Below are 25,989 nucleotides of genomic sequence, written 5' to 3' on the forward strand. Positions count from 1 at the left end.
CAGTTTTATCCTCTCTGCATGTTTCTCGTTGCTCAGCTGAGATACTCGTGTCACCAGCTGCAATAGTGGCTTTTATTATGTAAGGGCCTACTGGAAGTAAGACTGAAATACTGAGGGAACTAAACATTTCCCACCTGAGAGGATTCAGGCCAGGGGAGTTTTATTTTCAAGTGCTGGAGTCACCTCCTTTTTCTGTAGTAAGTGAGAACTTGAAGCTTGCGAAAGAGTGGAAGCAGAATGCAAATATTCATTACAGCATAAATTGGAGGCACATTAGTGATATAGATAGATAGATAGATAGATAGATACTTTTTAGTTAAAATCAGCACTTTTTCTTCAAAATTCATATTGAGATAATTGCCTTCAGAACTGATCTTACGAATGGGAAGACCCCAAACAAGAAACAGATTTTGTGTGTCATCTCCTCCATGGCCGCATTCAGAGGCAAAGATTTCACTGAGCTGAAAATGTTTGCCTGGAATCCCAGTTAATCCTTTTTAGACCTGGACAAATAACACATAATGAATGATGTATTTGATAAGTTTCCTGGCTTTTTTTTTCATCAATCTCCTAAATTTTTCTGTATTCTGTTTCTTATAAAAATATTATTTAGACATTCTCTTAAAGCAGTTGTTATCTTTTAGCTTGTATCTGAAATTTAGGAGATTTTTGTCTGAACAATGATACTTTTGTAAACGCTCCTGTTGAAAACACCTGATATTTTTGTTGAAAACACCTCATATTTTTCTTTTTTCTGACTGGAGCAAATTTAATCTCACAGTCAAATTTCTAGAGCAAATACTGATTTGTGTGAATTCCCCGTAAATATGCTGAGGCATATGCTGTTTCAGTGAACATACATGAGCTCAGCCCTTCCGATATTTGCCAAAAGCAAGCGCAAAGTACGGTAACAACGAAATGCTCTCGTCCAAAGCCCACTGAGATCTGAGCAAACCTGATCAACGCATTTGAGTCAGGCCTAAGACAAATTCCTTGAAAAGTAATGAAGATTGATAGGGGAAAACGATGCTGATTTCTCCCAGTTAGAGTTACAACCTGCTTTTGTGTAAGCTGTAGTTTGCAAGCTGTGTGCTTTTGTGCAAGCTGTGTTTGTTATAACTTTTTTCCTGATGGCCCCAGCCACCAGTTGAATTGCAGGATCGGTGTATTGGCCTTATCTATGGCATTTTTTAGACAATCACTGCTACAGGATACAGCCCTGTCTTTGGTATTGAGAAACTGCGAATCGTCTGTTAAACTACATAAACCACATTCAACATGACAGACTGTTACTTTTATCTTTTAAAAGGTTTTCTAAAGCTTCCTGCTTGTTACCTCACCATAACTCATCCCGCTGTTTTTATTCTGTCACTTTTCCAGGTCCCCCGCCAACAGCAAGTCCAGGATCATCGTGAGTTGTTTCACGTCTGTTATACTGATTCATTAATCTTGCTTTTCGGCAGTCAGATGTTCATTTTTCACTTTGCATGACAGAAGCACTTTTACATTCCACTTAAGTCAGATAGTATGGTAATTTATGGTAACTGTATTATCTGCCTCATAGATAAATTTTCATAGTATTTCAACTCCTATTTCTTACACTAGATTTCTTAATTTCCGATATTTTCTTTAGATTGTCTGGTACCTTCAGTCTTTGAGCTGATTTTCAGTATGCGTGTAGAATACAAAGTATGAGCAGAAACTGCTCTGCATACATGTCAGCCCACTCCCGAAAATATTTATTGCTACATGTAGTTTTTACTACCTAGAGGACTTTTACTGATTTTAATGGGGCTGATGGCCGCAAGCTCTATATCTGGAGCTATCTATATCTGTAATGGTAAACAGTCATTGGACTGAGTTCTTAAAGATCAGGTGCATGGCTGGGAGTAATGACTGTTTCACAGCGGCTGTCTCGCACCTTGCAGCTTAGGTTCTGTTCCCGCTCTTGCATCCATGCTGTTGTATCTTAGCAATTAGCACGTCGTTGTGTTTTGGCAGCTGAGATGCTGTCTATAGTAGGTTTTGAGAACATATATATCTTCCCCTCTAGTTTCAAGATATGTGATCAAAGGTACTCATACCTTTTTATAGTCCCTTAATGTTTTCAAGTCAAATCTTCTACTGTTCTGAAGTCTGAAATTAATTTGGTGATTGCATGTCTAGTTTATTATCATATACATGTGGAACAACGCTGCAAACCAGCCTGTCCTAAGGAGCGGAGCTGCGCTGTTTGAAGAGAAATACAGTATCGACTAAAACAGAAAATTAAACTATTCATAGAATATGAGGGATGCGAAAGTTTGGGGATGTGAATGCTCCTGACTATCTTTCTAGAAGATATTTCACAAAGTGTTGCGGAGGATGTAAAGTAGGGAAAGCACCTACCCACAAAAGGACATGCTAGGATGCCCTCTAATGGAACATCATAAAATGCATGTTTGTCTTTCCTCTGGAAGGTAACTGAAATGAAGTGGCTGGAGTTTGTTTGGGAAGAGGAGTTCTCTGCTCCTACGCCGGCTCCTTTCTGTGGCTGCGATTTTTGGAGGAGCGAACCTCTATGGAGCTCTATGGAGCTTCGCAGGGCTTTGAGAAGTGGGCACTGACGTGTTCTTTAGCAGTCTGGAGAGTTAATTAGTGATTTGTGAGACAGAATGTTCAATTCTGTGTCTACTTCTGCTTAGTTTGGGATTTCTAAAAATTGTAAGGCTGGGCAACATGCCCTTGGCTGTGAAAAACCTACAGGAGAGGGTGTGAGCGTGGAGAGCAAAGGAAGGCTGTGCCAGAACTTCACTGTCTAGGCTGTTCAGACGTGCTTGACAATTTTTTACACAAAATAGACATGGAAACCTTCTTCCATTTCTCTTTCTGGCTTGTTCTTTCTCCCCCGCCACCCCCCATAAAAGAGCCAGAACTTGACCAGCTAACAGCCCACCCGGGTATGGTGAAGTAACTGCAAATGGTCCCACTAGGTTAGTGAGGGTTGGACTGAGCTCGACGGCAGTGTCAACACAGCATCGTTCAGGCCATGGAGAAAAATCCAAACCCCTGAGGCTACTGCTAGTTTAGTGACTAGAAGCGGTCAGTACACATAATAATGATAGAATAGTGTCCCACTAACATTATTACACTTCCCCTGACCTAATCACCCGTATCTTAACATGGCCGTGCCTTATTCTGTACTCAAAGCCCATAAATTGAAGGCAAAAACAATCACTGATTTCTGTGTGAACCGTATCAGGCATTAAATTAGGCAGGGTAAGCGACGTAATAATCCAGATTTTCGTTTTATTTTCAGCCATGTGCTGATCATTGCACATGAGTGCAAATACGAAGAATGTGAAGGGAAGATGAAAATAAAATGAGACTTCCTCTTCGAAAGTTAATTTTATCCTTGTGCCTTGTAATTTTGCAACCAAAAAAGATATTTAATCACACTTCATTACCCTGGAAAATTGTAGGCTGTGTCTAATGAGAGGTCATATTGAACTAAACATTGCAGGGAAACATATCCAAAGGAATGTGTGCGGGGACTCCATTTTATTGAATAGAGAATAATTACATTCTTGTAGAGCTTACCAGATTTTATGTATGAATTAAGAGAATCAGGAAGAAGCTTATGAAAAAAAAGTTAAACTTGGCATTCGTACTAAATTAGAGTAAAAAACCTGTATACATTGTCTTGAACCCAGTTCACGTCTGCTATCAGAAGCATGAATGCAACAACCTTATGGATAGCAGCACAGGTTTTGATCCAACTGTATTAAGCTAAACAGTGAAGAGAAATTATGTATTGTGGAAGTGGAAATTGCCAGTTCTGTTCCTAGCTGTTTGCTAGTCTTCCCATGCAAAAAATATCTTGAGAAATGTATATCCTACTCATGCGTAACGAACAATGAAATTAATGAAAATTTGGTCAAAGTGCCTGTGGTAAGAGGAATTCCTCATTACATAGGTAAGTGTCACAAAAAAAAAAACTGTTTGCAGCAATATGGGGTTAAAGGCAGCACTACTCTGCAGTGTAGGGGAACAGAGCATGTTATCCAGCTTTGGTAGATTTTCTTGATAGGAGACAAGTTTATTCAAGATTTTCTAGAGTTGGTTGCCTTGCTTTTTCTGATATTTTGGTTGAAAATGTCTTCAAATACGAAGAGAACCTGGAGCCTGTTCCCCATAAGATCCTCCTCCACTGAAAGCATTAGCCCTCAGACTCTCATGCTGTTTCATAGTCTTGTTGCCGTTTTAGGACTTTTCATTGCTATTAGATGAGCAATAGGTATAGGCATGGGAAAAACCTGCTTTTGTCTCTGAAAACTAAACCTATCCATGCCTGCCTCAACTTTCAAGTTCCAGAGCGACAGATCTAGTACGCGGTTGACCTCCCTACCCTTCACTTAGGACTAAAGGGAGTTCTCTGGGGAAGTGCTTTCTTCAGGAAAGGTCCTGGAACTTGGGTTATAAAATATCATCGTGCCATTTTTTCAAAAGCTAGGGCACTGGTCCCGGTACTTTGGATAAAAACCAACTGTGAGTCCATGTGCTCGGCTGGTTTCAGTTTCACAGATGTTCATGTGAGCTTACGTTTATCTTCTCCTGTTCTCCGTGACCTGTGGTGTTGCTGTGAACAAGTGGACGGTTATTGTAGAGCGTCATAGTGTTGGCGGTTAAATGGAGTTTAAATTTGGAAAGCACTTTGAAAATTGCTGTGTAAATGAAAAATCTCACTTTGATGGTATATGTGCCTTAGCAACATGTGTTTCTTCTCCTATGATAACACAATCAACAAAACAGATGGAAAGTTTCCTTTCCTAGTGGGCATGCTTTTCCCAGGTAGTCTTTATTAATCTACTATGAGTGGAAGGTTCTAATTATTTAAGGATTTAATTTGAGGATCATGTTTTTAAAAAAATCCATATGCTCTGCACTTTTCTTCACATAATTTATAGGTGCAGAGTTCTGCAGTGATGTGATGGCAGAAAAATAGATGGTCCAACTGTTGCTTAAAAATAAAAAGGTTAAATGGATAACGTGTATAAAAGAAGACAGATAAAACTAGATAACGTAAGAATTCCTGTGTGTGTTACATCCTTTCTCTCTCTGCTTTCCTGAAATACTGCTGGTGTTAGCGACATCCAAATGTCTGTAACCACTGACCAAGTGGTTACAAGCAAATAAGAGAAACTCCAGCAGGAACACACCGTTACAGTCCATAAGGAAATCATGAATCCAAGGGATTCCTTCAGAAAGCACTGGCTGACCTTTAACTCTCTTATGTTTTGCAAAGGTCGACTTTAAAGTCTTATCTGCGAGGCTGCAAGGTTACATTCCTCTAATGTGCTCTGGTTCTCCACATGTGTAATGGAGCTTGAGAGAGCATCTTTAAAATAAGAATGCACGCTCCTGCTTTATAAATAAGTCATTATTTTATCTTTCATTTTGAAGGAAGGTGCTGCAGATATGCAGGCAGTTACAAGCAGCTCTCGGAGCTGTGGGGAGAGTGAGAACGAGTCTGCCCCGAAATTCGGATGCTTGCCTGAGAGCTGGGCTGCCACGCTCCCCTTCCGGCTCTTAGGACTACTTACATAGTTTCCACGAAGTGGATGGTGTCAAGGGCACCTCCACCCCGACTGCAGCTGGGAGTCTGGGAAGAGGGCCCTCTTCTGGCAGATAAATCAGATCCTGTTGGCTGTTGGTGGAAAAGGACCCCACCAACTCATAATGAATAGTCTGAGGAAGATCAAAAGGAGCATTTTGAAGCTCCCGTGCTTCACATTTCGTATCAGAGAGCCAAGAGAGTCCAAGATACCTTTTCTTTCCAAGACATGGTGAAAGGAGACTTTACAGACATCCGGGATGACATCAATTTGAAACTTACTTTTTATCCTTTGTCCATGCCACGGTTCGGTTCTTGAAGGACCTGGAAGTGTGCCTCTTAATCTCAGGCATCTTTGCTTGCTACTGAGATAGAAATCAGGAAGGACTGATGCCAGAGCACAGCAGATTCCAGGAGGCAAGAGAATTTAATATAACAATGGAGATTAAGAGATTATTAGAGACTATAATTTTATGACAATTGATACTTTGTCCTGGGAAAATGGTTATATGCTCAGTCTTTTCCAAGATTTTTGCCCCCTTTTCTCATTCCATATCATCTCCACTACCTGGAGTGATGGCTTTATGCTTGTCCTGACCTTGCATTCACGCACTCCAGGAAAAATTTAGGTGCAAATCACTGAAACTAAAGGAGACGGAGCACACTTTGTTCAAGAACTGTCATGAGAACATTAATGGGAAAGAAAACAAAAATACCTTTTGACATGGTCCAATTTAAAACTGAACTAGACAAAACCTGCTTGAATGTAGTCAAATGGGCAGGATTCAGGAAAATATTCTGTATATTTTGTGTGGAAGCTCTGCAAGCTGTACAAAAAAGGCAGACATCCTACTGCATAATGAACACATTTTCTTGAAAGCTTAACCTGCAGATGAAATATTTCACTTGCCAAAGTGGACTTTTGACTTCATTACAGTGGAAACATAGGAAACATAGTGTAGCACCTCCTTGCAAATATTCTGTAAGTTCACGAGACCTGCTGGTTTAGATTTTGAAGGAGAAAAAGGTCCAGTTCATCAACATTATTGCTCTTAGATCTGCAGTGCTTACTGTGCAGCAGAGAGACAATAGCATGAATGTGAATCCAGCTCAATGCATATACCCCACACTGGTAACTGCTCTGCAGAGCACATGCATTCCTTGGGTCAGGATAGCTCTTTTTTATTCTTAGTGGAGTCTTCTTTGTGTATCAGCTAAATATGGTATGGTTTTTGTCTTTATTTAAGTACCAGGAATGAGGAGAGGAGAGAAGAGGAGAGAAGAGAGAAGGAGAGGAGAGGGCTGTAATTTTAAGGAGCATTTGATTCATAAAATCAAGTGGGGTTTGTGATTCCCAGAAATAGCTTGCAAGGTTTGTGAAACCACAAACTCCACAGGATTTTCCCATCCTCTTTTTCTGTGATTAAGATTTTTCTTTTTTTTTTTAGTTAAACACATCTGGATTTTTTAGTTAAACAGATCTTTTATACAGTGGCTCTCTGTGGCTGGATGTCAGCATGGTTCTCTTCAACAAGAAAATGCATAACCACTGGCTAGCGTCCAGGTGAGCCTTGGCCAACTGCGTGCTCGACTGAGGGTAACAGAGGGACTTTTCCCTTTTGACCATAGCAGCTAGATTTTATGGAAGGAAAACCACTGATAAAGAGCGAAGCATAGATTCACAGTGGAGCCACCTCGAGCTCGACTGTGCCACTGCTGCCCGCTGCCCGCCGGCAGCACCCGGAGCTGCTCCGCGCCGGGGCTGGGGCGCCAGGCTCGACCCCCGGCGCTGGTGAATGAGACATACTGATTTCAAGTCCTGTAACAGATTTCGTTGCTGTTGCAGAAACTGCCTCGGTGTTGCTTAGTGACTGTGGAAATTTTGAACGAGGACTGAAGGCAACTCCCCTGAGTTTTGGCCCTGGAGCTTTTATAGCCCCGCTGCCCGCCGATGCCACAGCCTGTGCGTAAGGCGTGTAGGATCTGAGACGCAAGCTGAAAGTGGGATATTCTAGGCGGAGGCCAATATAAATATATTTGTGCAAAAACTCAAGTGGTATGAAGATGAAGTCTGAGTGGCTGATACTGACAGAAACCATGTTACATGCTGCCACATTACTTCATTCGAGTGAAAATAATCCCCCCTCAGTTCTGCCAAGGTCGGAGAGTCGGATTATCTGCCGTGAGCAGACCCGCCATGGAAATTTAGCGGTCCCGGGGAGAGCTGGACTTGCGTGAGCTGCTGCACGCGGGTCTGCTCTGCCACCGCAGCATCGCAGGCAGTAAAATACCTGCTTGGGCACCAGGGTGGGCGTTTCAGGGAGAAGCACGCTCCTGGACTCCCCGGAGCAAGCAACGGCAAATGAAAATCTCTGGGTAAATGTAGTAGGAGTATTTAGGAAACCATATTTGTGTCTTATATTAAGTGAATTGCTTATGCTCAGTATTCTAGGGTATTTTATCCATCTCAGGGTGCTCATACAGCTAAATATATGTATTATCTGAGAATCTCAGAATCCTTTGCCTCTTTACCTTCTCTTATCTCCCAGAACACAAGGGGAAACTGAGGCAGAGTGGGATTAAGGGTGAGTTTCAGGTGCCTTAACTGCAGGTGTTTTGTGCTAGTTCAGATGCAGCAAAAATCCCACTGGTCTCTCTTGTCTAGGGTTTGACACCCTTGAGTGTTTGGCTGAAGATTTTGCATATACACTCTGCAACACAGTAGGGAATTCAGCTTTTGGCTCTAGAGGCCCGAAGCAAAACCCCTACCACTGGGTCATCGCTCTTGTCTGCTGTGGCTGAGCATCTTCCACGGGTTTTCAGGTGAGCAGTGCTGCAAAAAGCTGAACAAGCAGCATGCCCCTAAGTCACGCTACTTCATTCCTAATGAAGTGGGTTAAATTGTGTTCTGTTACGCTGTGGTAAATCTACATAGAAACAACTGACCAGTAATTTGGAGCAAGATTTACCTCGGAGAGTGCTTTTCACTTTTGAGAGGGGAATCTGATAAATACTTTTACAAATTTTAACTGAAGTGCTGTACCCTTATCTATCCTGTACTGCAAACAGAAAGCCCTTCTGTCTCCTGCGGTATTTCCTGAAAGGAAGGTATGGCACAGTCTGAAGACACGGTTGTATTATCTGAAAGCAAATTAATCACACTGATGTCAATACTTTTTTGAGTGGGGAGAGAAAAGGGAGTAAAGTACATTACGACTTGGACGTCAGGAGCAAGAATTCCCTAATGCACCGTTACAATATGGAGGCAAAGATGACGTGCTGTTAAGAGCTGCATTTGTTTTCATTCTGCTCAGCATCGCCCGCAGCAGCTACATATGGAAATAGATGTGTAGCAGAGAAACAGCCTTGGTGCAATGTTCCGGCTGATATTTGAACAGTATTTGTGTTTTATACAATAAAAGAGTTTCCCAACGTGCAGGCAGACGTCAGAAAGGAGGCAGGTGATGTGGAATATGTATGTGTTACAGTGGAGAAGCCTTTAGCCACATTTGGTGGAAGTGAAGAGGAAAATGCGAAATTGGTTTTATTTGCCAAGGAGGTGCCCAGCCTTTGGCATTTTAGAAATACTGGATCAGGACTCGTGCCTTTTTATATTTAGCTACTTTTATAGCATGTTGCATTTAGCCTTGTTGCATTAGTTGTGTTGCACTGAGTTTGTTTGACCTTAGATGAAGTGAGAGCAGAGGACAGATTTTCATTTCTTTAAGGCGTTTTGATGAATCACTTGAAAATGTGGCAATCTAAATTGTTTGTGCAAACACTTAAAGAAATCCTATAATTATATAATTTGACCCTGAGTTGCAAGACTGTGAGTGTATTTTCCTGATAGGTTTAGAAAGGGACAGAGTAAGGATCATTTTGAAGTTTGCAACAGAGTGGAAACAAAATCAGGAACGGCTGAAAAGCTCCACTGCTTACCCTGATGCTCTTCTGCAGCTTTCAGGGTACTGTATTTGTGGAGATATTTTTTAATTGTTGCAAAAAATGTAATCGTTTTGCACCGTTCAAGACTGACTCTTGTGAGACAGACCAAACAGGCCTGCCAAATATTGTGTGTATTAATGCTATACGTCCCTAATGTCACAAGGGGCTTTTTTTCCACTGAACTTAACTGACAGAAGTTCCCTGGGCAGTAGCTGAAATTCACCCCAGGACAGAGGTAGCACGCCATGCTACTAGACTCCGCATTAAGGCTGCCAGTAGGACTAAAAAGAAATTCCGTTTGGTTAAAAGTGTTGAGTCTTCAGTATTTGGTTTTGTTCCGTGTCGAAATGAAGCTGAGACGGTTAGACGTTTTTCCAAGAAAATGAGAGTGCAGGATGGCCCCTAGCTTGCTAGATTTACGGGAGACGCAGGGTCTGGTTTAGAACGGAGAGCGTGGACCTGGTTTCCCCCTCTCTCATGCGCTCACCCCAGGTAACTATTTTGACTGTTTGGGGGCCAAGTCTCCTCTAACCCTCAAATCCCACCTGGAGCAGCTAAGAGATCGCGGTGGCAATTTCATCCAAACTGCTGTGTTTGTATGAAACATTCCAGTTTTCAAAATACAACGTTTTCGATCTAAGACAGTTTTCAGCAGAGAGAATTCTCAAGCAGCTCTAATCACAAGGGCAATTTAAAGAGCTTACAAGGATTTCTTTGAGCCCAAAGGCTATGAGCTGACAATATTACAGTAACAATTCATTTCACCCACCCTGCGCTGTGGTTAGGTCCCCGTATTGGCTAAAACAGAGCCTATCTTTGTGCGACTTTCTTTTGGAAAGTGCTTGCCCTGAATGTATTGCTTGTCTTCAAAGAGGGCAAATAACAAAATTATTGTCGTGTTTTAGAGTCTCTGAGATTCACATGTGGGTAGACCAGGTTTGTGTTGCGCTCAGATAACGCCGTATCTCAAAGTTTCGGGCAGAGGTTGTTGTTGTGTTTATCGATATTCACATCATTCCCTTCTGCAGACGGCTGTTCATCTAAGAGCTGCTAAAATAAAGAGAGAGGTTGGGTTGGGGAGGGGGGTATGTTAAGATGTGCACGCCCGAGTCCCAGCGCCGCCTCCCTTCCAGTCCCAGCTTTTTGCAGCTTCCTGTTTCATTTTGGGCTTTGTTGTTCCATTTTAAGCAGTTAAAAGAAAAAGTTAAAGAATGGGGAACGACCTCCTTGCTTGGCCTCCCCACCGGACGACGGTGCGGTTGGACGGCCAACGGGAGGTTTTGCTCTTGCAGGGGAGCCCGTTCCCGGCATTTCTCGTGCCTGGCGATGGCCTCGTCAGCGCTAGCGCCCAGCGTGTACAGGTGCTGTTTCTGGGGAGACACTGGTGTAAAGATCTTCAGATGTATGGGGAAAAAAAGGAAATAATTGTGCAACCTGTGGCATGCACTTACAGTAGTAAATGATTTATAGCCGTCCTGTAATGACTGAAATGTAACTGAGTCAGAAAACTGACAAATGAAACTGCCAACCAGACATTTTTATATGATTTTCCGCAAGATAAACTTGAACCTCCGTCAGATGGGGCAAGCATGTTTAAAAGTCTTGCGTAGTCTTGTTTTACTTAAAAACCTGCAACTTCTGATGGCAAAATACTCTTACAGTACGGAAGAAAGGCGCCTTGGCTCCCGGCAGCGTGCGCAGTCACGCGAGCTGCTCAGGCGAGAAGGGGAAAGGCAAGAAGCCGTCAAACCCTGCCGAAAGCAGGGAACGCCTGAGGTCATCGCCGAGGCACGGGGAGCTGCTCCGATGCCATCAGGCTTGTAATTACGTGGGAATCCTGTTTTAAGGGCCGTAATTATTCTGTGGTTGTAATAAAATATCCTGCGTGACCAAGTAATAAAACCTCAGTGGGCAAACCTTGATGTCTTCTTCTTTCACCTCTCTGCTAAGCTCTCATTGACATCCCTTAAACAAATCCTCTTCTGCTGTTTTCAGCTGATGCTGACTGGGAACCAGGGAATGGCCACGGACCCACCTTTTCTGTCCTTAATCACCCCTTAATCACCGTGCATATAGACGTTGTTGTTTAATAACCAGCTGAACGGGTGTTTTTCCTTCCCGAACTCCCTCGGCCTCAGCAAGCCTCCGGGAACGAGCCCATCTCCTCCCGCGGGAGCATCTCTGCGGCTGGGAAACCTGATACGCGCCCAGGAGGAACAATTCCCCTTTGGACCCAACAGTGCCGCGCGTTGTTGTCAGGCCGTATCAGTCAGATAGTGCTCGGCTTAAGCATTTGCCCTGGGCTTCGGCAGCCTTTAGGAGAACCACTGCTTTCCGTCTTGGGGCAAGTGTTTACTCAGGCTAGTGAGAACATGAAAAATTGGAACAAATCTCTATTGGCCCAAGCTGCTTTCGCTATTGCTATGCTATATAAAACCTTCAGAAAGAGTTTTCATGTACAGATAATATAGTTGCATAGCCAGCCTGTATGTAGTTAGTCAATCGTAATTTATATTACTTCATCACAAAATCATTAAGGAAGAAGATTATAAGGTGTTATATTACTTATCCGGATAATTAAAAACATGCAAGACACCCTAGCCTTGGCTGCACAAAGCGGTAAAAGTGGGCAAGTTCAAATACAGTAAAAGGAGTTAATCATTGATTTCAGAAAGTGTCAAGTTTATTGATCTTGTTAACAGGAAAGCATGTGTGTGGTTGCCTCGGAGCGAAAGGAAAACAATTATCCGACCCGCTATTAGTGAGATGCTATTATTAATGCCTCAGCCAAAAAAGATCCACATTAAGCAAAAATTAATCGCAAATGTTATTCTACTGTAGCTTTCCAGGCAAATTGCTGGTGTCAGTAAATTTACTTAAAATAAATACCTTTTCTCTCGAACATGATGATTTTTTCTCGAGATGAATGAGCGCACTCTTTTGACGCTTTGCAAGCCGGTCCGCTTTCAAGGTTCAGAGCTAGATTGTAGAGTCGGACGTTGTAAAGGTGAGAAGAGACCGTTGTGGTCCTCTGTCTGACCCTCCTGGATAACATGGGCTGCAATACTGCCCTCATTTAAGCTCTTTCAAATACAGAAGTTTTGAACTAACTAGAGCACATCCTTGCAAAAAAATCCTATCTTGATATATACTGGAAATATATATTACTGGAAATATCTAGTAATGGAGAGCTGCTTTGCCTCTTGGTAAATTGTTTCAGTGGTCAGTTATCCTCTTTTTTGAAAAATGTGCTTTGTTCTTAGCTTGACTTTGTGTAGCTTATTCTACTATTTAGATGAACCTATTACAAAGTCCGTATTTATAGATTACGATCAAATGACCATACCTCTTTCTCTTGGATAAACTAAACACTTTGAGCTCCTTCAGTCACGTAGGCAGGTTTTCCAGCCACTTGGTCGTTCTAATTGCTCTTCAGGCAATCCAGTTTTTCAGGGTGGTAACACAACCTTTTACTCTCCCTCGATAGCCTTTTCCTTACACACCTAAAATCCCATCAGCCGTTGATGATTGTGTGGGGTCAAGTCAAATGCCGTTACGTAGGAACATTATTCTCTTTCCGACCCTTGACCTCACCAGAGCTCTCCTGATAGAACTCCTTTCCATAAGCTCATGTGAATTGACACTCGTTCTGTTACGACCTTAAATCTTGTATTGCTTGGGCTTCATATGAGCCCTTCCTCTAGCTGGGCCTGGAAGGTAGCAGACATACAGGCACGTGGGTCTTCCCATGAGGCGGGAAAATATCAGCACTGCAAGAGCTTTCCTGAAATATTCCAAAGTCCCCAGCAGTGGGAAGACCACTGAAATACTGTCTTCTAAAATTCTTGGATGCAAGTTGTCTTGACCTGCCCATTTTCAAACTACATGATTTTAGTAGCTGCTGTTTAATGTCTTCTTTAACTACTTTTGGAATAGAAACTATGTTGTTGTAATGACATGTAAAAAGATGTAACATATGTATTATCGCTTTTGCATTGTCTCTGCATTACTGTTGACAGTTCTACTGTTTCCATCTTGTGTGGAACAGCTACAAATTATTGCGGAACCTCTTAGTCTCGAAGCACTTAAAAGCATGATAAAACTTTTCTCTTTTTGTAACTATACTAGTTTCAGAATTCCTCTTGTGTGACTTTTCTGTGAACTTCTCATGGTAATTCTCATTTAAAATGCAATGGTGTCAGTTTTTCCTTCTCAATAGGTGCAGATTAGGCCTGGGCACAACTAGCAGATGATGATTTGGTCTTAAGCAAGTATATTGTCTTTTGCAGGTTTGAAAGGAGCAAAAAAAATAATGAGAGAAAATTTTATTTTAGAAACCATAAATGTGAAGGAGTGATCTGCAGACTTTATTATTTGCTTTGTATTGGAAGTTTTGTTCTCGGCAATAATTAGCATTAAGAGCTATGGCTGTTTCAGATGCTAGTCTCCGTTATACAGGTGTAAAACTGGAATAACCCCATGGGTTTCTGTGGGGTTGTTCCATGTTTTTCTCAGTGTGGATAATACAGGAATGTTACTCCATCCTTGGCATATAAGAAGGCCTTTCTGTGGGACAAAATAGGCAATAGTGATCGTGCCAAAATAAAGTTCCTTGGTTGGATAAAAGGAGAAATGCTATATAAATAGCAGTGTTTCCTTTGATTTTTATCTATCTCACATACCTATGCATGAATCGCTTTGCTGCATGGATGGTCTATACGCATGCTTTTTTAAATGATGTTTGACTTAATCCTTGTTTAATTTTTTTATGCAGTCGTGAAATACATGTTTTATATTACCAGACCACGATAAGCGTTAGTATTGATACAAACCAGCATTTCACCTAGTCAAAGATAAAAACCAGCATTTAGATTTGATAAAGTACAACTGCAAAAGTATGCCATGGCAGACTTGATTAAAACAAGGTTTTGGAAACAGTTCTTTGAGCTGCTTTTATCTTAAATAATATTTTTCTAGTGAGAGAGCGCATTAATATAATTCATAACATGCATATAACCTTATCAATACCAATTAATTTCAGAATTATAGCTGAAATTTTAGTGTCACAAGGTCAGGTCAACACTGCATGGAGAGGCTCATAACAAATAGTAAGTCTGGCAGACGCTGCTGTGCTGCTCCTAGTGAGAAGCGTTATAACTAAATTTTTAAAGTAACCTCAATGTAATTTGCATCAAAGTACACAAGTAATCACGTGCAAAATATCTTAGAAATTGGTGATCCGTTTCACAGTGGCAAGCTAGCATAATTACTTCCGATGCAGGAATTTTATCAAATTACTGTTTTGAACTGCTGCTACACTGAATAATAAAATAAAACTCTGAAAAAAAAAACCCAGTTAGGATACTTTTATTTATTGGCAAATATCAATAAATTGCATTTCCTCCAAACTTGGGCAGCCAGTCCAGAAGGACGCATACCTTTGCCGCCTTCTGCCACTTGATTCATAAAATCTTGTTGCTGGTTTGGAGGGAGAAGAGTATTTTTTTATTAGCTGTAAAAGAACTGCAAAACGGCGTTATGTTACATGCTTTCTGCAAACGTATCACTGCCGACAAGCTCTGGTTTTCTTTCAGAGTGGCTCAGACAAACCTTTTCGGCGTGCAGCGTTTCCAACTGGTCAGCCTTGCAAAATTAGACAAGTTTCCTTCTTTATTTGCCACAAGCAGAAATAAAAAAAAAATAGAGAAAAGAGGAGGTCAGAATTTACTTAATAATCCTTTTAATGCTGCAGCCCAGAAAGCAGAGAGGAGAGCGCGTTGCAACACAAGGACTCCTCCGGGGCGGTAGCGGGAGGAGAAGGCAGAGGCGGCCTTTTCTCGTAAGAACAGAAGTTTTAGATGGGACCGGGCACACCTGCGAGTAGAAAGCTGCCGTTTTCACGCACGTCTTTCCTCAAATCAGGATGTGCAGAACGCGAGGCTCCCCAGCCTTGCCAGGGCTCAGCGAAACAGGCCTCGCGTGGCCTGGCGCGCGGGCGCCGCGCTGCTCGGTGGCCAGGCGTGACGCTCCCAAGGCAAACGCCGTCCCCCCCTGCCCTAGGCCCGTCCCACCCCGGAGCGGATGGGCAGCTCTCCGGTTTCGCTGAAGCGTATTTTCACTCGTGTTTGTTGTCTTAGGAATGAGTTTCTTATCTAGAAAGCCGTCTTTCTCCCCTGGCGGCCTCCGTGGGTTTGCTCTAGCTGGTGATGCGGGCTGGCAGCGACAGGACAAGAGGCAATGGGCAGAGCCTGAACCCCTAAACCTCCACCTAAACCTGAGAAAAAACTTCTTCCCTGTGAGGGTGACAGAGCACTGGCACAGGTTGCCCAGAGAGGTAGTGGAGTCTCCTTCCCTGGAGATATTCAAAACCCGTCTGGACGTGATCCTGGGAAACATGCTCTAGAGGACCCTGCTGGAGCAGGGAGGTTGGACTAGATGATCTCCAGAGGTCCCTTCCAACCTCAACCCTTCTGGGATCCTGTGATTCTGTTCCCAGCTCCGGCAGGGACACGATTCGCGACAGACCTACAAGTTAGGTGAACTTTCAATGTTTTCACAGTTGTTAAACTCGACCAACTCTTTCAGAAAGACTAACGGCTTACAACACCTTGGGGCTTCCCAGCCACCCCCAGCTGAAGTTTGACTCCTGCGCCCCCGGGCCAAGCGAAGCCCAGCCTGCTCGTCAGCGGAGGCCAGCGCCGCGTTCCTGCCGCGACAAAACTTCCCAGCCAGGCCGTTTAGGAAGATGGCTTTCCCGCTCGATTTTGTGGAAAGCCCAAGCCCTGCCGCTGTTGCCGAGCCGGCACGAAGGTGCAGCCCCGCCGGCCACCGGGGCTCCTTGCTTCAGCTCGGCAGTTTAGCCCGGCGTCTTCAATAGGACCTTTGAAAACCAAACTCCTTGGAAATAGAAGTAAAACGGCTGATCTCTGCAGTGAGTTTTGGCCTAGGGTGGTTACCGGTATTTTTGTAGCAGTCGCGGACTCTGGTAGTTATTGATGGGTGCAAATTTTTGGTCAAATAATAGTTTAAACAAGCAAACATTATATGTATTATTTTTAATTAACTTGTGCTGAGGCATGTGTTTCACTTTTAATTCAAGTGTCAGATTTGCGAAGTCTGTTTTTCATCAGGCTTAAGGTTAAAATATTAGGTCACCAAGAGAAAGACTTATTTGAGTCACATAAGACAAATTAAATGTTAGAAAGCAGGAGAGGGGAGGGAGGAGCAGAAGCAAAGCTGTGGCTTAAGAAAATAAGGTAGGAAAGAGTCCGTGAGAGATAAAGTGGGCTGCGAAAGTCCTGAAAACCCATTTAGTAGTGTTCAGTGTTGACATTAGGAAGAGTTCGAAGCTTTATTGCAGTCTTTGGAGGCCGAGGAAGAAGCGGGGATTCCCTTCTGCAAGAAGTTACCCTCCTGGGTGCCTTTTATCAAGGAAAGGGCCAGGTCTCTAAGACCCCTCTGCTGGAGAACGGGTTATTGGGCCATACTTTCATACGGTAGGGAGAAAGAAAGAAAATCACTGGGTAGGAAAACAGCTTGGAAATGAAGATACTTTCCCATGTTACCGAAAGGGTCTATGTGATACGCCATAAAAAATTCTTTTGCTCTAAATGAAATGCTTTCATTAATGATGTTCCCATTTATGATTGTGTGATTTTTTCCTATATATTCCAGAAGATTTCACAGTTCAGAATTGGCCATGTGTCATTTCAAGCTATCATGCAGTTGCAAGCAAAAGCTAGTTTTCTCAACGCTTCAGTAGTTTCAGTCGTCAGCAGCGAGTAAACCGATGTGAGATGGTCATCATCAGCAATGCTACCTGGAAAATTTAAAATGTTAATTTTTAAAAAAGTGAAGGAGACAAAGGAGACAAGGAGATTTAATGAAAGGCAAACAAAAAAGGCTACTTAAAACCTCGTTATGACTCTCTCTCTCTTCTGTGCCCAGGGGCTCACAGTTCCCTCGTCCCTACTGTTTTCTCAGGCCGTTGCTCCTTGGAGGGCTCAGTTCTTCATATGTTAAAGCCTGGTTATGCTCTGCTTTTAGTGTAAAGAGACTTTCTGATGTGGTATCGGTTGCATAAACACTCCCCCCGAGGCCCCGTTATGCCCATAAAGGGGTGGTAAAATATTTAGGAATAAAGTCCTTAATGTCCCGATCAGGCCATCTGAAAGGTGTCTGAACCCTGCCCGTGTTTCTGGCTGTGAGGATAACTAACATTTCTGCTGTACTTCTGCAAGTTTCTTTTTTTATGTCTCACAGAGGTGTGCTTTATAAAAATTATGGGGGAAAAAAAATGAAGTTTGTGAGGGAAACACACAATGAAATGTAGAACTTATTTCATTGTTGAATTAAGTCTCAACAACCTCCTTTTCCCTTGGATCCCAAAAGAGAGGACCTGCTCGCCTGTCCGTCCTCCGAGCTGGCGCAGCGTATTGCCTGGGGTGGGAGCGCGGAGATGGCAACTAGCTCAGGCACCGCAAAGACAGAATGAGAAGACTTAAGGTGACCAAATAATTAATAAATACCTCAGCGTCGAGGAGTTTTATCTGAGCATGGATTGGCCAGATTTAGCATACTGTAGGCTAAATCATAGTAAGCTGTGATTTAGCCTACTATTTGCAGCCCCATCAGCCGGAGCGGAGTACGGTTTGACGCTGCTCATAAAGCATGCGTCTAAAAATATGCATGGCCCAGAAATTTGGAATTTGGAGAAAAACCCGAGGGATGACGCCTTGCTGCATAGGCAGAGGACCTGCCCTCAGCCCTTGGCCCGGCTCGGCGCTGCCGCTCGGGAGGCCAGCTCGCGCCGGGCTCGCTCCGTCCGGCCCCGGTCTCCCGACGGTGGGAGGGAGGCTGCAATCGCTCAGCCCGGAGCTGCCGCAGCCAATTTATGGAGTGCGGCTGATCTTCGTTCCACGAAAAGCTCCTTATCAGGTAAGGCCTGATGAGAGCCAGATAGGGGACGTGCCCGTGACCTCGGTACGGCTCCACGAGCGGATCCAGGGAGGAAGGGGTACGTTTTGCTGTGCGGCACAAAGACTTGATAGAAGAGGCAGCACTTAGCACTTCTAATCTTATCCTGCTTGACTGCTCTTCAAACACTTTATATGTTTTTTGCCTCTGCGTCCAGAAACTTGGACGAACCTGCCTTCCAAACTTAACCTTAGAATAGCTTTGTCAAACAAAAAAGTGCAAGAAGTTTCCTGCCTTATCCCTAACTGCGAGCGCATGATTTGCAGTTCATCTTGCATAGCGATGTAAGAAATCTGCCAGGAAAGCTCCAAATACCGTGGTGTCTCCTAAGCAGCCGCAGCCGCTGCCCTGCTGACCAGGACCGCGGCCGTATCTCCTGCTTGCTCCAAGGCGCAGTGGCCTCCCAGGAGGAGCTTTGGTGGGGAAGGAGGAGTTGGAAAGCGTTTAAGAGGCGAAAAAGAGTGAATCTCAGAGGCTAACATTGCAGCACATTTATTTATTTTTGGTCAATATTGAAATCAAATTAATGGACACTGCAATTGAGATTTTCTAGGCAGCTTTTGCTTTCCAAAAATGAGTAATTTTGATAGAGACACTGTAAAACTTTCTTATGGTGACAAAGAAAAGTGTACAGTAATTGCTTCAGTACATCCTTGCCAAGGGATTAATTGCGTAAGAGACTAATTTTATTAAGCTTCCGAAACCGGGGACTTTGGCTAGCCGCAGAGACGCGCCAGCCCTCGCCGGTGCTGCTCGGGCCTCCTCTCCGCGCTGCCGGAGACGCGCGCCGACCCAACGCGCCGGCGGGAGGCAGGGTGAGGGCATGCGGCACCGAGAAACGCTCCGAACAAAACGTTTGCCCAGTTGTGAGCGCCTCGGGGTCGGGGAGTTGTGCCCGTCCCAATGTGAGCAGCGGGCGGGCGGCAGCCCTGGCCTGGGCGGCAGAACTGCAACGCGAGCGCACGGGGGTTGCAGACCGTATTTGCTCACTGAATTATTTTTTGATTATTTCTAGGAACCAGGTGTACCGGTGGTGCTATGGGACTCTGTAAATTTAATGATGACAAAGCAGCAGCGTTATTAATTTTTTATTTTATGCCTGTGCTTTTCTAGTGAACCATTTAAACCCTAGCTGCCCTGTGACTTTAAAGGGGTGTCAAAACGGCAATAGCTTATATTACGCAGAACTTTTCCTTAAATTACACAGTGACATGCAAGTCTGGGCAGTTCTCTCCTTTTTGCAAAGTAAAACGCAGCCCTCACATTTCTGAAATATTGTTATGAAACAGAGCCAATATGTTCCCATTTTCAAAGTTAGCAACTGTTTTTTGCTCATTTGGAAAGTATGACAGAATATTATTCATCTGTTTGCTTTAAGGGATATCTGCCAAGTATAAACTCTTAACATTTTATTCTGTGTAAAGTTGGAACATGAATATGGAACAAAATACAATTTACTTAACAATGTAAAAATAAATTATGCAGCATTAATACATGTACAGAGGGTGTATTTGATATATGTAATAATAAAAATTTATTGACGTGCCTTTTAATTAATGGCACAGTTTTCTGGAGCAGATTTCTCCGCTCCATGCTGTCACCTATCAGTTTTCTTTAGGAACTCAGCTTCACTGAAGCAGCACCCTCCAGAACCCCGTTTTTGGGGTTGCAAATTTGCAGGGCTGTGATTTAAGAGGTGGGTGTATTGTAGGGCCCTTTGTGCAGCTCTCGAGAGGGCACCAGCGTCTCTCCAGGCGCAGCGGGACCCCGGCTGTTCCCCCGTGGATCCGCCTGGGCCGGGGTGATGGAGCTGAGCTCAGCAAGCAGCAACTTTTCCTTGGAAAAGAAGAGTATAAAGCACTTGGTTGTCTGAACTAGGCAGCGCTGGCTGCATTTTCCCATCAGTACTCTGCTGTTGGATATAAATTATTTGGATAAACAGCTCTGACTAGTTTAGTGCTATGGTAAAACCTTTTTTTTTCTTTTTTTTTTTAAAGCAAGACAAAATGCCTTTCACTTTGTAAGTGAAAAAAAAAATGCCTGGACAGTCCTCACACAGGGCCAAAGCCGTTCCATCTCCACTTGGCAGAGCGTGGCGATAACACAGCGGTTCTTTGCTTTTGCTCCTCGAATTGGTGAGCGGTCCTAGAGGAGGCTGGGTCTGCGTGCACCTCCTGACCACGGGCCGCCTTCACGCTGCCGGCTCGCGGTATCGCTGCACGTTACGATGTCCGTTCGCCTACTGATAGTATTTATTAAGTCCTCACTGTCTCATATTTACGTTCCTCTATTTACATTGGTGTCAGCTGAAGATTTGGTTACCAAAGTAATAGTAATCCAACGATCTAATCTAACTAAAGAATTAACAGACGTAAGCATAAATATATATCGTAGCAGGCTGGTGTTGAAGCATGGATCCGGAGGGAGGGCTGTGGTGCTCCTGCCTTAGGACACTTAAAGCATTGGGGACTCTGTCTTGCCTTCTCCCACATCTCTCCTTTGCCCATTTTCTCTGAAGACATCAAAAATTAGGCCTGCGTTTATGCTTCCTTCTCATTGCACTCATGTGAATCCTTCCTCAAAGCAAAAAAATATCTGTGGGGTGTGGTAGAAATGACTGCCCAATTACACCATCTTTGGAGTATGTATTATGAATACATTGGATATTGTAAAAATAAATATGACATGCTCTCACAAGGTCTAACTTTTCTCTTAATTTATTTAATACTTCTAAATGAGCTCATGTTAAAGTCTTGTAACAAAACTTTTGCTAAGCTTAGCTCCTAGACCCTGGTGTTTGCTAGGAACGTTAAGACACGGATAATTTCTTGTAATTTAGAAAAAGACTGGAAAAGAAAAGGCATGATGTTGAAAAGTGGACTTTAACATAGGATCTTGCAGAAATGGCTTTTGCTTGTAAACCAGACTATGCAGAGGTACGTAAGGATGAGGTAGAGACCTTTTAGCCCCTCTAGGTTTAGCATAACCAGGTAAGGAGCAAATTGAGAACAGATGGTTATGGGGTTTCAGGCGTTTTCTGCTCAGCTGCCACAAGGTAGCTTGACAGGTTTGTTAGGGGATGCCTAAAAAGCTGCTCTGACGTTTCAATTAGAAACCCTCAGTGGCTGCAAGCAGTGCAGCAACTGAGCCTGTTGAGTCACTGAAGCAGCAGCACCGTAAGCGGAAGAGATAAAGAGGTCTGTAGAGATACGGCCCATTTAACTAACTTCCCCGGGATCCCAGCATAAGCTCATGGATTTTGCATTGAATTTTTACGCGCTACTGGAACCCTACACAAAGTTCTGTTGACGAATTGCTGTCTCATGAGCGCCTGCTGCACTTGGCCCTGCGTGGATGTTACTTATGTTGTGCTCACCTGGAAAAGAGCCAGGAAGCCGTGTGGACTGGTAGACATCCATTACTGGATAACCCTTACAGAAAACAGCACCTCGACTCACATCATGAAGCACCCTTGCATTTGACATCACGGTGACGTAGCAGTGCTGTAGCAGTGCCAGACCCAGTGATGGGTGGCTTCATAGTCTGAAATTGCTCTGCCTTTTCTGAATGTGCTTGTTATTCTCCACAAGAGAATAACACGTGGAGCCATAAGCTCTCTTTTGCTTTATTGCCTTTCATGTTTACCTCTTTAATATCCCAAAGTCTAGTGGGGTAAAAGAGACTATCCTAGACAGAAGAGCAGGAACTCACTGGGAAGTCAAGTAGCACCGAGAAAGCCACAGGGATGGTCTGAGCAAGAAGCAAAGGGAAGGAGGAAAAGCATGAATTATTTGTGTTGGCCATTCTTTGATTTAGGGTTATTTTATTAATTTATTACCATCTCAATGTGGGAAAAGCTGCTAGTGACCAGAGTTGACAGATGTAAATATCGCTAACAGAAAACAAAAGAAAATTAATGAGGGGAAAATGAACCCAAGTGGTGACAGTGAGTTCTCTGTCAGTTGTTTAGAAATTTTTTTTCTGCTGTGACTTGGTCTCGCCTTCTGGTTCTGTCTAGGTGATACATGTCAAGACCTTTGCCATCTTTAACAATATGCGAAAGACAGGCTCTTGGCAGCGCGTCTGCAATTATTTCCAGCTCCAAGATTGCGGGCCCCTTCTTTGTATGAAAAAGTTTCTTAGTACTTGCATGTAGTGGCAGTAGGGTTGTCGGTGAAGAACAAATGTAAAGGCACGTGCCTCCCCTCTGCTGCAGACTTCTGCTGTGTGTCCCGCATTTGCTTTGCGGGTTTGTCTTGCTAGTACCAGCAGGGACTCCATTATAATGTAACACGTATTGAATATGCAGAAGAAATCCAGGTCACTGCTGCAAAATTTGTAGCGCAGCTCTGAATAATAGACTTGGTCTTCGTGAATGAAGTTACATTCACTTATTTGCACTCATACAGCACTTACTCGTATTCAGATGTACCCCAAGAAACATGAAGAACCTCGTTAGGATGCTGATCTTTCTATGCACCCTCTGTAATCAATAGAAAGAAAGAAGCTCCTCCAGTTTTGGCTGTATGAAGACCCAAGGCAGTCTGATGCAGGCACTGGGTTAGGTTAGTTGGCGTGAATACCCTTCAAAGCTCTTATTCTGTCTTCTGTAAACTTTGTTCAATCAAATACTTAAGGACACCTGAGTGTAGTGTAAATTTAATATGCGGTACTGTTACGTGAAGCCAAAAGTACTGTCACAAGGGGAACCTCAGCAGGATCTAAAAGGAATGGGCAAGTTCCAAGATAAACATCAGGGCTAGCCTAGGAGTATTAAGAGAGTCAAACAGAAAACAGGGTGGAAACCAAATTTGAAAAGAAATAATCATAAAACAGCGCAGTGCTTTATCATCTGTCAGTCATTAAAATCCAACTCTTTTTTTCCTTCTGTACTGTTAACTGAACCATTGCCAGGGATTTGTGGGGCACAGGAAACGCAGGAAGCAGAGCTCTGGGCAGGTGTGCAGCACCTGAGCAATGAGCTCCTGCTCCCCGCGAGGTTCCCAAGCTGCTCCTGAGATTAGTATTTAGGTTCTCCCTGCAAGCTAACATCTGTGATTTTAAATTGCTCACTGGTCACATCTCTAGTTCAGCAGAAAATTTACGCAAGTGATTAAGTTCATCCCCAATTAGCAGTGCCTAAGTGCTTAAGTTGACTTCCATTTCTTTGGGATTTAAGCTCGTGCATAAATTTTAACACATATTCATTGCTGAATCAGGCTTAACTTATCTGCTCTTTAAGCCAAGAGCGTTCTTTTGTTCTTGATTGAAGTGGATCAGGACCGTGGAACAGATAGACCTTTAAACAGCGAAACTGTGATTAGCTTACAAAAAGCATTTGAGGCATGTAAAACTTGAACTATGTGAGAGGAATTGATGATCTCAGTCTCGAGCCTAAGAAACAGATAGCCATGTTTTAAAGCCAGCCAGCACAGCTCCTGCCAGCTGGCTGCCGCAAGGATATGTGGAATCTGGCTGAAGTATGTATGAGCTCTGCTTGCTATCGTGGACTCTGTGGCAGGCCACAAGTCTGCTTTTGACAGGTTTGCTGTTGTTTTTGTACGCCCACCGTTGGACAAAACCTCTGGCGAACAGAGGGAGCCTCTTGAGCCTTCGCAACGTTCTGGTCAGTGCAAACGGTCTTAGATGAAGAGCTGTTTGCTGCCCCAAGAAGCGCTCTGTTCTGGGGGACAAGAGGAACACAGGGACTCCTGATGAGGGACTAGACCTTAGATGTAAAAATTTTCATCCTGAGCCATCTCATGGGAAAGAGCAAGAGGGCACACATGAGGAAATGCAGGAGCTGCAGGAGTGAGGGGGACTGGCCTCATTAAGAGATACAGAGGCAAGAGGGGATTTTGTCTGAACTGAGAGACTTGATGAAGGATGATGCAGAAACGGAGGGAGGGAGACGTGGGTCTCCTGCTGTTTACTGCCTGGTGTGTGCCACTAACTTCACCACAATGAAGCGCTACCAAGGTACAATCAAGACTCCTGTCGGTGGGAGCAGCTATTCTGAACTCTTCCAAGCTGTCAGAAGCAATGGATGAACGTTAGAGTCCAGTGCTTCCCCAGACAACTTTTTTATCATCAACCCCGGCTTAGCAGCTCTCAGCACGGAGACCAGGTGACTGAGTAATCTCTTGTCTCTGGGTATTTCTGTTGTACTCCAGTACTCCTGTTTCCTTCATTTGAGTTGTCCTTCTGCCCTATTAATGGAGCTGATTTCCAAAACAATTTAAAATAGTGCCTGCTCCATTTGAGCTACTAATCTTACATTTTACCTCTGTGAATTCAACTCTGGCATTCAACCCCTGGAGCAGTCTTAGGGATCCAGGCTGCTCTCTTTACTCTAATCCTCACGTTTTGAGATTATCTCCAAAATCCTGCACCTTGGGGCATTTCCATCAAGGTAAACTGGTGTCCTGGCTCATTCACAGCCCTTACTGGGTGCAGCTATTTCAGTTAAATCTTCTTGAGTTCAAAGGTGAATCTTAGGGTGAGGTCAATGGGCTTGTTGATCTGTTAATCACATTCCTCCTGATTTTGGCTTCCCTGTCTAACCCTATGTTTAAATTGCAATGCTTAATCGCCTTCAAGAGCAGTTGCTGTTAGGTGTGGCCTTGAAGTTAAATTCCACAATAAATTGTTCATTACTGGATAATATAGTGATTGATTATTGATTAAAAGATGGAGAACGGACCTTCAGGTAGCTATTGTGGTTTTTCAGTTTAGGTTTCAGCTGTTATTCCTTTTTTGCTTCTTCAGGAACCAACAGTAGAAGTATTTTAGCCAGAGCCAACTCCATGTGGGAACACGTGGATGTGTTTGCGCGGCTCAGGTTCACATCTCGGAGTCTCTGCGGTAGCTGGCTATTAACCGTTACCCAGGACGTCTCAGCCTACCATTGCTCTAGTTCATGAAGAGTTGAATTTGTAGTTTAAAGGCTGTGCTTTTGCAATCCTGTTGTTCAATGTACTTCAGCAATTGGGAATATCTTGAGAACATCGTGCAGTGAAGCGGAGCCTGGACTTCTTCCCATTGATTTCTCAGTTGATTTGAAATGACTGTGGAAGGAGGTTTCCATCTCTACTGCTCCTCTTCCTGCCCCCTTCCCCCTGCCTTCACACTCATAAATTACTTATTTAATTCATGTTTTCTAGCTTCTCCATGTGAACTGGAAAATAATGCTATGTGAATGCTGGGACGCAGCTCTGGAGCTCATTGCTGACGAGTTTGCTGAAAGATGTTGGGGTGTCCTGGAAGCTAGTCCAAGCACTTCTGCCCTTAATCCCATTAGTGCTCCCTGGTCACTGTGACGAGGCGCTGGGGAGTCACGCTGTTAAGCTGGATCCTTGCTCTAAGCCATGCATACAATGAAAGCCCGACATCAAAGAGTCTAACTGTGATTTGCATTTCCAAGCACTCACTCCAAGGTCTTCAGGAGGGGATGAAAGTGTCTTTTGTTAAACTTA

The 25,989-nt window shown here is 43.6% G+C and overlaps 1 protein-coding gene across 2 annotated transcripts in view; it reads left to right on the forward strand.

The window, feature by feature from the left end:
- ROR1 (receptor tyrosine kinase like orphan receptor 1) overlaps nt 1-25,989 on the forward strand; it is a 171,531-nt gene that overhangs the window by 130,305 nt on the left and 15,237 nt on the right. For both annotated transcript variants that reach the window (XM_068953427.1, XM_068953426.1), the window contains exon 4: nt 1,381-1,411. In XM_068953427.1, the coding sequence (XP_068809528.1) occupies nt 1,381-1,411 (31 nt within the window). The remainder of the gene's footprint in view (nt 1-1,380; nt 1,412-25,989) is intronic.

This window comes from Struthio camelus, chromosome 8 (genome assembly GCF_040807025.1).
Source record: "Struthio camelus isolate bStrCam1 chromosome 8, bStrCam1.hap1, whole genome shotgun sequence".
Taxonomy (NCBI): Eukaryota; Metazoa; Chordata; class Aves; order Struthioniformes; family Struthionidae; genus Struthio; species Struthio camelus.